We start from the raw sequence: 10,469 nt of genomic DNA, 5'->3' as shown, positions 1-10,469 counted from the left end.
ACCAATAGGTACATTTTAATTCCACAGTGGTGTTTAATACCATAATCTAACATAATTCTCATTTCATTAAAACAGATTAAGCATTTGTAAATCTTTAGGCACAATAAAGTAAAGTAGGTTTAATTTATTTATACCACCATAAATCCACTTCTCTATGACTCCTGTTTTAAGTTTTTGAAAAATAGATTTATTTCCACATAAAAGAAAACAGCATATATTGGTTTCAATTTGTTTATCAATGGTCTCTTCTAGCTGGCCGTATGTTTACTACAACCGAACTTTAGGTGGTGGCAAAGATTTATCAAATTTCGATTTCCCTTGGGAGTGCATCTTCTTTAAATCTCCAAACCCATAAGGCATTTGTGAGTAACGATCTTGTTGTCTCTTCTCAAGTCTTACTGGTGCAGTTGTCAACCCATGTTGCATAAAACTAGACGGGTATCGGCCAGTCTCTGACTGACTCATCGTCACTGCAACAGGCTTTGGCTTTGGTAGTTTCCTTGGACTAGTTGGACTAACTGCAGCACGAATAACTTTTGAGCTCATAGGTGGCAGGATTGTAGTTTTAGATTTAGAGACATCTGTTTTACAATCGCTATAATTGTCTAGGGCAGTTTCCAGTGCGACACTATTCCCTGTTCCATCAGTATTAACAGATACACGACCATCAAGTCCAACGCTTATGCGATGTAGAGTATCACGTGAAGTGGTCGACTCTTTCTCTGCTTTTAATCTTTGAATGTCTTGTCTCAGATCGTGGTTAATATTTCGGAGACGTGCAGCTTCAGTCTCGCTCATTTGGATTCTCGATTCTTTCATTCGAATATCGCGTTTCAAATCCTGCAGTTGGTTTCGCATTACATTCATTATAGCCGCTTGCCATACATTTGCACCCATAGCAAACTTTTTCTTGGAGTTTGAATCTTGCATTAGCTTATCAACTTGCTCCTTTTGACCTTCGATAATCATCTCGGCTTCGGCCAATTTATCTTTGAGATTAGTGATGGACTCGTCGGTTTTGAATAAAAATTTTTTAAACTCATCTTTGAGACTTGTTTCGTCAAAGTTATCGGGGGTATTACCAATAATATAGGTAAGAACATATTCTTTATCATCTCGCATATCGTCGAACAATTTCTTAAAATTTAACAATTCGTTATATTGTTCAATAAAAACCTCGAAATCTGGCAACACAAAGGAAAGCTCATACTGTTCAAGGAGTTTCTTCTCCTTTTCCGTTAATATTCTAGCTTTCTTTTTTATCAGTGGTTGCATTTTTCCATTAATTTCTCGTAGTATCGACTCAGCTGCCTGTACTTTTTCTGAAACCCTTTTAATTTGATTCTCATTTGCTTCATTAAATCGCATTTGCTTCTCAAAATCTCCGCGAAGCCTCGTTTCAGTATCCCGTATCGCCTGATTCAAGCTTTTAATCTGAAGATTCAGAAGATCGATCTCCTCTTTCTGTGCAGATATATGGTCCTCTAAACCTCTTTTGATTTCTTGCCATTTCCTAGTTTGCCCTTTAATTTCGTCTGCCATTTCGATCTGCTGATATCTGGCCTTGATTGCCTTTTCTTTTTCTCTGAAGTCGTGTTTCCACACTTGTCTGAGCGACTCGTTCCGGAACTATAAACATAGTAGAAATGGAACTTAAAATGAATCTGATATACTTTATGACATATAAATTTGAAAATAAAACCTCATATTAATAATTCAAGTAGATGGGTAAAGCTTGTGCAGAAGATAAAATCCCTGAAAATTCTGGACTTCGATAGTCAGTCGTCTAGCTGAGTTTTTAATGCATTTCCCTTGAGTGTTCCTATCCTTGTAGGACGTGTATTCCTTGTTATGGTTTACTGTTAAAGCTTAATAGAGGACAAAGTCCTCATAATGGTAATAAATGCGAATTTAACCTTTGACCTTAGAAGCACTGAGAGTCTGATTTCAGTCTGACAGGAAATTAATTAACCTGCAGTACCAAAGATAATACAAAGTAAGGATCTTTGTCAGTTTCATATCTTAAAAAATCAAACGTTTATAGCTGGCGTCTTAAGGTTTTGCTGAATCCTAGTTATAATACTGTAAAAGGCATTTTTTAATATCAATATATTCAACTTCATCCTTTTACAGGTTACACTTGTCTCATTTAATTGATCTATCATTGCGTCCCTTGAAAACAATAAACCCGTACAGTTTGTTTGACGTTAAATTACCTTATCTACAAAGTATGTATCCAGTTCATTTTTTTCGTTCTCTTTCAATCTGTTCAGGAAAGGAAGGGTTTTGTATAGATCCTCTGTGTTCAGCTTTTTCTTTATAATATCTGAAATGTATTAGGGAAAAATAATAAATAAAAAAACTACGGATATGCAACATTAAGTCATTCATGAAACTTAAAATCCATAAACATAGCGGGATCTAAGTAAATGTAATTGATATACAAAGGGTGTTCTCACATAAAACTCGTAACAAAGTTTTAGGGAGGAGTAGTTCTCTTTGTCTCCTGGTAGACTTTTGACATAAACCGATTGTTGTTTTTAGAACTATATTGATGCACAATTTTGACGACGCGAATATTTGCATGGAAATAAAAAAAAAATAAATAAGTGTTCTATTATGGTTTTCATATAAACGTGTAAGGTTGCATAACTCTTGATGTTGTCGAAGAAAATATAATTATTATAAATATTTAACAATAGAAAGCACTATAAAATGTAGACTCCTGGAATTTTCTTTCGTCCGGTCAATCCAGCCGAAGTTGAACCTAAAAATTCCATAGGAAATTTGGAAGTCTAGTATTAAAGTTTTCTACTGTTTGATTTTTTTTTGTGGATAAATTTAACGTTATAACATTCAAAATATCGTCTGTTGCAATAAATTTGAAGTCAAACTTTATTTTCACTATTTTTTTTTTCATACAACTTATACTAAATCTATGCGCTTCATTTTTGCAAAGGCCTTGTAGTAATGGCCAGTTCTCTGTATTAATGGCCCCGTATTAATGACAAGTATACATGTTTTAATCCCGCTCTGCTCTAGTGAATGCAGTTACTTTGACAACTATGTATGAGGCTGAATTTGATTTGTTAACCATAACATTAACATATTTCAATAGTAATCTTTTAACAATCTAACATAGGAACATGCACCTCTTATTCCGAACATTATTGACACGACACCTATGTCTAAATTCATAGACGCGTCAGTACCAATTACCGGTACCTTGCAGAATAGACACGGTACTAGACTATTCAGTATCTACACATAACATCATAGATACGGTACTAGACTACTCAGTACCTGTACCTAACATCATAGACACGGTACTAGACTACTCAGTACCTGTACCTAACATCATAGACACGTGGTACTAGACTACTCAGTATCTATACATAACATCATAGACACGGTACTAGACTACTCAGTACCTATACCTAACATCATAGACACGTGGTACTAGACTATTCAGTACCTATACCTAACATCATAGACACGTGGTACTAGACTACTCAGTACCTATACCTAACATCATAGACACGTGGTACTAGACTGCTCAGTACCTATACCTAACATCATAGACGCGGTACTAGACTACTCAGTACCTGTACCTAACATCATAGACACGTGGTACTAGACTACTCAGTACCTGTACCTAACATCATAGACACGGTACTAGACTACTCAGTACCTATACCTAACATCATAGACACGTGGTACTAGACTACTCAGTACCTATACCTAACATCATAGACACGTGGTACTAGACTATTCAGTACCTATACCTAACATCATAGACACGGTACTAGACTATTCGGTACCTATACCTAACATCATAGACACGGTACTAGACTACTCTGTACCTAACATCATAGACCTGGTACTAGATTACTCAGTACTTATACCTAACATCATAGACACGGTACTAGACTACTCAGTACCTATACCTAACATCATAGACACGGTACTAGACTACTCTGTACCTAACATCATAGACCTGGTACTAGATTACTCAGTACCTATACCTAACATCATAGACACGGTACTAGACTACTCAGTACCTATACCTAACATCATAGACACGTGGTACTAGACTACTCAGTACCTATACCTAACATCATAGACACGGTACTAGACTACTCGGTACCTATACCTAACATCATAGACACGGTACTTGACTATTCGGTACCTATACCTAACATCATAGACACGTGGTACTAGACTACTCAGTACCTATACCTAACATCATAGACACGGTACTAGACTACTCGGTACCTATACCTAACATCATAGACACGGTACTTGACTATTCGGTACCTATACCTAACATCATAGACACGTGGTACTAGATTACTCAGTACTTATACCTAACATCACAGACACGGTACTAGACTACCCAGTATCATAGACGTGGTACAACTCGCTGTCCAATACCGGTATTACATTGTACTACTACACTCTGTCTGTATCTAACATCAACGAAACGGTACTACTCACTGCCTATATGTTACATCACAGAAACGGTCTTACATACCGCCTATATTCCTAACTTCGTCAGCACGATACTACTCACTGCCTATATCTTACATCACATATTCCTAAATTCGTCAGCACGGTACTACTCTCTCCCTATATCTTAAATCATATATTCCTAACTTCGTCAGCACGGTACTACTCTCTCCCTATATCTTACATCATATATTCCTAACTTCGTCAGCACGATAGTAAACACTGCCTATACCTTAAATCATAGAAACAGTCTTACACACCGCCTATATATAAATTCGTCAGCACGATACTGCTCACTGCCTACATCTTGCATCATAGAAACGGCCTTACACACCGCCTATATTCCTAACTTCGTCAGCACAGTAGTACACACTGCCTATATCTAATATCACTAACAAGAAACTACATACTGTCCTTGTCCAGAACATCATAGACACGGTACTGCTCACTACCAATACCTACCATCATAGACACGGTACTCATCACTGCCAATACCTAACATCATTGACAGTGTACTACTCACTGTTCACAACATCAAATATACAGCCCGACTAAATATGAACAGGTAAATATAGTACCAGTCGGGCTGCACATTTGATAGTGGGGCAAGCCACCATATACATCATAGAAACTGTACTTGTCACTTCCTGTATCATAAACATGGTACTACTCACCTTCTTCTCTGAGGAAATCAGCCACGAAGGTATGCCCTGTGGTATGGAGTATATCAGTGAACCGTCTATACCCTTCAGGGCCACGCATTATAACAAACTCTAAAATCTTAGACACCTTGTCTGCCTGGCTTTTGGCGTTCTATAAAAATCAAATGTAAATATATCATGGAAAATTCAAGAGTATTTCTGTATCTGTTTAAAAAATGGCATTACTGTTTAGGGACATCTTTCATTGCATAAGTGAAACTACTTATGAGACTTAAAGTTTGGTCATTTTTTTCTAGTTTTTTTTTTAATCGAAAAGACCATCCGGTTTTGAACAAAAATGTGTTTGCAGTAATTGTATTGCTATTTGCTATTAAAATTAAATACAAATTGTAGCCTCCAAAACACGTCCGTTCTCATTTATTTTTTTAAGTGGACAAAGATTAAAATTATAAGACCTAAGAACCTTTTTCACACCTGAAATAATAAAAGCAATTTCTAAAGATAGGGGTCAATGACAGTTACTTGGTACTTACGGCTCGCAATTATGGATAATAAGGGGTAATTTCGGGACAGTGACACCAACAAATTAAAGGTCTCAGTATCGTATTAATTTTCACATAGACTTCTATAGTGAAGTGAATATTTTTAGGATTCTAAAAAAAAATATGTAAATTGATTCAATAAAACTTTCACTTATGTAGCATCTCTAAGGACATGTGAAAAAATAATTTCCCGCAAAGCAAATAGGGCGAGTCCACGAAGATCGGACAGAAAAGTAGTCTCGAACTATAAATAGCCATTTTCCCTACTTTCACTTTCGTTTTGCACTCACCAAACCAACGTTTTCAGTGGAACATGTTTATGATCTTATGTTATATTTTCTTTTAAAAAAGTTCTTCATCTTACAGTGTGATGTTTGCTCTATTTTATAAATTATTGTTCATATCTTTTGACAAAATATTAGTTTGTAGAGAGGCAAAAAATAAATGCACTATATTTTTATAGCATCCATGTTTTGACATACACCCGCTCAGGGATATGCAATACGATACTGGTGCCTAAATATATTTAACACTTATGTATTAGATCTACAAGTTATATTTTCCGTTTCCTCTTAGCAGTTTCTGTGAAAATGATAAGATCATAAGGAAAAACACACAATGAATTTAAAAAAGACGATCACACAAGGCCAAACCACACGCACATAGGTACTTCAAACCTATCACCCATACCAGGAAAAATAACGCTCTTTGTTCCATTGCCGGTTTGTCCTATGCCCTAAACCCCGTATTCGCCCCTGTTAATAGTGTAAAGCTTAGTGTTTACATTTAGATATTCAGGGGCAATAATAAAATCCATTTATTGACCGTCTGTGAAAAAAGGGTATTTTTACGTCTTTGATTTGAGAAATACTTGAATTGACATCCTCTATCTTAATTCGAACTTCACGAGATGATTTAACCTGAACACAAGTATACGAACACAGCTTTTCCTTGATTATTTGTCACAAAAATTCCATAGGATTGTGGTCTATACTTTCATTAAACTATTAAGAACACAAACCTGGATACGTCTGTATATGTTTTAATTGGAGTGGGGACGCGTAAATATATTAGTTTCACATTACTCGTAATTTTAGTATGCTTGTGTTTAAAGTTTTATCAAAATTTTGACTTAATCATTATTATCGCTTTGAAAAATCCATGGCGTTTTCTAATTATTAAGGTGTTGAAATTCCATAAATTCCATGGAAGCTTTTATTCTTTATACTAGTATTTAAATTACACGTGCAGTAATATTTACAAAGATACATGCGAGTTTTTATAGGTTTAGTCATTTTTAGTAGTTGTGCATATTATAATGCTCAGTAAACCACGGCTGCATGTATCATTGATTTCTGAAAAGCTTTGAATTGAAATAATATTACAAGTAGGTATAAGCTGGCTGGAAACAATGTTTAAAAGACAACTCAGTATACTACATGAGTATGAATGTGTAATAAAATCATTTGTGTCAAGAATTGCTCATATAACAACATTGATTAAAATTATGCTTTAAAATCAAGTATACGGATTACTTTGCTAAGAATTCTAAAACATTTGAGTGCCATTTGTATCAAACAGTTGCAGTTTTTTTTTAAGTTTATGTAACGCCGTTTAAACGAGGTATTATTATCCGTACAAAGCCATGGGAATCTGTACATTTGCTATAGTTCCCAGTTATTGTTATTTCCTCCATAAAGGTGCGGCGCACTTTTCATTTTCGATACGGTTATCTGATTTGTTTTAATTTGATGATCAGAAGAATCTGAGGCGAGTACCACAACTTCGACCATATAAGAACGTATTGTGTGTTGGTGTAATATTAATTTTCTTTTCTTGTTTGTACATTAAACATCTTGTTATACCTGATATATGCTGGAAAACTATGTGTTTAGACAAAGGGAAATGAAAGTCTAGAGAACGTTTTTGAACGACTAGCAACCCAAACATTCAAACCTTTAAACACAATAAAATCCTTCTTGGAGTTGGGGCGGGTGAGGGTTGTTCGGTTGAGCCCCTACCGGCGAAGTTTTCTTGCGTAGTAGTTCCTACAGTATTTTTTTCAATGAATATCTATAACACTATTCAGTAAAGTAAAATTTTTCAGGAAGTGAGTTAACAGTTTGCTAGGAAGCAATGATGTCTGAACAACTTTGTGCTATTTGTAACAGGTAAAGTTTCGCAAAAATACAAATAATAAATTTGAAACTTAAATGCGACATTGTTAGATTAGCACAAAGGCGTGAAATATAGATACGGTTTTTGGTTGTTGTTGCTGTTGTTGTTGTTTTTTTTGTTTTTTTTTGGGGGGGTGGGGGGTGGGGGCTAATGTGAAACAACAAATACAAGAATATAACTTAACAAACAAAAGAAAAAAAAATACAAAGCCAGTGTTAATAAACAGGAATATTTAAGGAGTAATACAACTGTATTTAAATAGAGAAAAATCTATTTCGCTGTGGACAAAACAAGAATTTCTAACATGGGCAAAGTTAATTGAGTTTCAATGTCATATAACAGCGATTAATCAAAAGATCTCTGGAAAATGTTCCGATTTGACAAAAATATAAAACATTAACTTAATATTCATATTAAGCAGCACATTGAACATGGATTGATTTTCTCAAATACCTGAAAGAGATTCAAGAACCTTGTTTGAATTTTAAATTGACATTTAATTCAGAAAAATATCGACATTCTATTTGCTCCTTTGTAGTACTTTTATTTCATTAATGGGTTTCAGTCACAGTGAACGATGTTTTGTACAAAATGTATGGTCATCTAATAGCGTATACTTCTTAACGACATCTTACCTTCCGTTGTAAATGTTTTTATTAATGAGAAATGGAATTTATGAATTGAAATATATATTGATTTTGGGGGGAATTTACTTCTTTTTCGATTTTAATCTACATCATTAAAGGGATGAACTAAATCGTTTCATGGGAACAGCACAACTAGGTAAAGTGATACATGTACTTGTAGTTAATGCATTTCTACTCTACAGATACAATATATACAGATTTATGAACCAGATTGATACTTGAAAGGCAATCTCAGACAAAAGCTAAACATCAGATTGCAATTTCATATATTTTTTCTTCAGTATAATCACTTTCAAATGTTAATATTCAATCATATATCAGATAAAGTTTGATATCTTGTTTAATTTAAAACCTTTACCTACTACATTATAAGTCCAGGGGTTTACAGTTTGGAAGTAAGTCAGGGTGTTTAAAATTTTGTCAAGATTCGCACAGGATATTACAAGGGACACAAATATGACCTTGATAATCTGAAAAACAGGGAAAAGTTTTGTTTAGGCTGTTTACAGTTGTTGTCTAGATGTGTACGAAAAGAGAGAGAGTTCATATATCTACACGGGACATAACGGTTGGCTTATTAGCTTGTAAAAGAGAAAGTTTGTTGTTACTCGTGGGGAATCTTTTTGTAACACTGTCAGAACTATTGTAGATTTAAACTAAAACTAAAATAAAAAAGAACAATAACGATAAATACGGGTAAGTAGTAAACGAATAAAAGAATTTTAAAATCGACATTTTGGAGTTCAAATAGGGATTAATCACTTGGTAGGGTTAGAGCACCTACATTCATATATTTTAAATAAGATTTCAATCGAACAATACACTCTCTGCTAACTTAACTTGCAACCAAATATAAACGCTCACGTTTCATCGATATGCTTAAGAATAATTTATTTCAATTTCTCCAGTTTGGAAATGATGCATTTATAAGTGCAGATGGTTGTTTTCTATTAAATCAGTCACTCTCCGGTCAAGAATAGCAGCCAAATAATCTTTGATATATGATATATATAGTAATTCTTAAACAGAGGGATGAAACTATGATGCATTTTCTAACAAAACAAAACAAAACAAAATTAAAACACAAAAAAAAGCCAAAATAAAAATAAACAGGACAAAACACAACACAATAGTGATTGAATATACTATGAAATGTTGATAGAAGTGGGCGTAACTCCAATTAAGATAGTTAATAATTTAGATATATGACTAATTTTGTCTAATGAAATATTTCATCTGAATTCATTACCGCATGAACCCACGGATACGAAACCCGAATTATTTTTAACATCGTCCAAAATTAATTAATATGCACAAAAAAAAACATTGCTAACGGGAAACAAAACGAACAAAACGAACAAAAAAGTAATAATTAAACAAAAAACAACAACAAAAACACCTGCTGAAGGTACATATATTTGTATGAACTTTCATATATTTCACTAAATAATTGATAACAATTTCAGTGTTTGAATAGAGTTAATTCAAATATATTGGAATTATCTTACCTCAATTCCTTTGATCACAGACTCTGTTATGAGACCCTCAGATGACAACTTTTTACGTAATTCTGGAGTCCAAATAACATTTTGTTGCAAAAAGTTTTTGTGCACCTGTAACACGTCACGCTGTTTGTTGTCCATGATGAAATCTTTTCTGTCGAAATAATGGAAATTCAAATACCGAAAACCATTTATTGATCTCTAAAATTTATAATGTATGCCTTTGTTGTCATTTCTGACAAGGTTCGATCATTTCATTTATCCGTGTCATTAATTCACAAACTATAAAGTATATACCAACTAATAAGAGTTAAAACGAATACTGTTTTATCTACGATGGAGTCAGCATGATCTATCATTCACGGTCCACGTTGAAATTGTTCATATGCCTGCGAACAGAAGAATTAAATACTTGATGTATTTAATTTT

The 10,469-nt window shown here is 34.1% G+C and overlaps 1 protein-coding gene across 1 annotated transcript; it reads right to left on the bottom strand.

Moving 5' to 3' along the window:
• Positions 1 to 10,469, bottom strand: LOC148624554 (uncharacterized). The gene is made up of 4 exons (XM_088567222.1): positions 10,047 to 10,469; positions 5,184 to 5,322; positions 2,217 to 2,326; positions 1 to 1,629 (listed from the first exon to the last, which is right to left on the bottom strand). The coding sequence occupies exons 1-4, from the start codon at positions 10,179 to 10,181 to the stop codon at positions 268 to 270; spliced, it is 1,746 nt and encodes a 581-aa protein (XP_088423348.1). The 5' UTR covers positions 10,182 to 10,469; the 3' UTR covers positions 1 to 267.

The sequence above is a fragment of the Perna viridis genome, chromosome 2 (genome assembly GCF_037379345.1).
Source record: "Perna viridis isolate PV_CMFRI_1.1 ecotype Kerala chromosome 2, ASM3737934v1, whole genome shotgun sequence".
Classification (NCBI taxonomy): Eukaryota; Metazoa; Mollusca; class Bivalvia; order Mytilida; family Mytilidae; genus Perna; species Perna viridis.
Note: the sequence above shows the minus strand (reverse complement) of the source record. Positions and strands in the feature narration are given on the sequence as shown.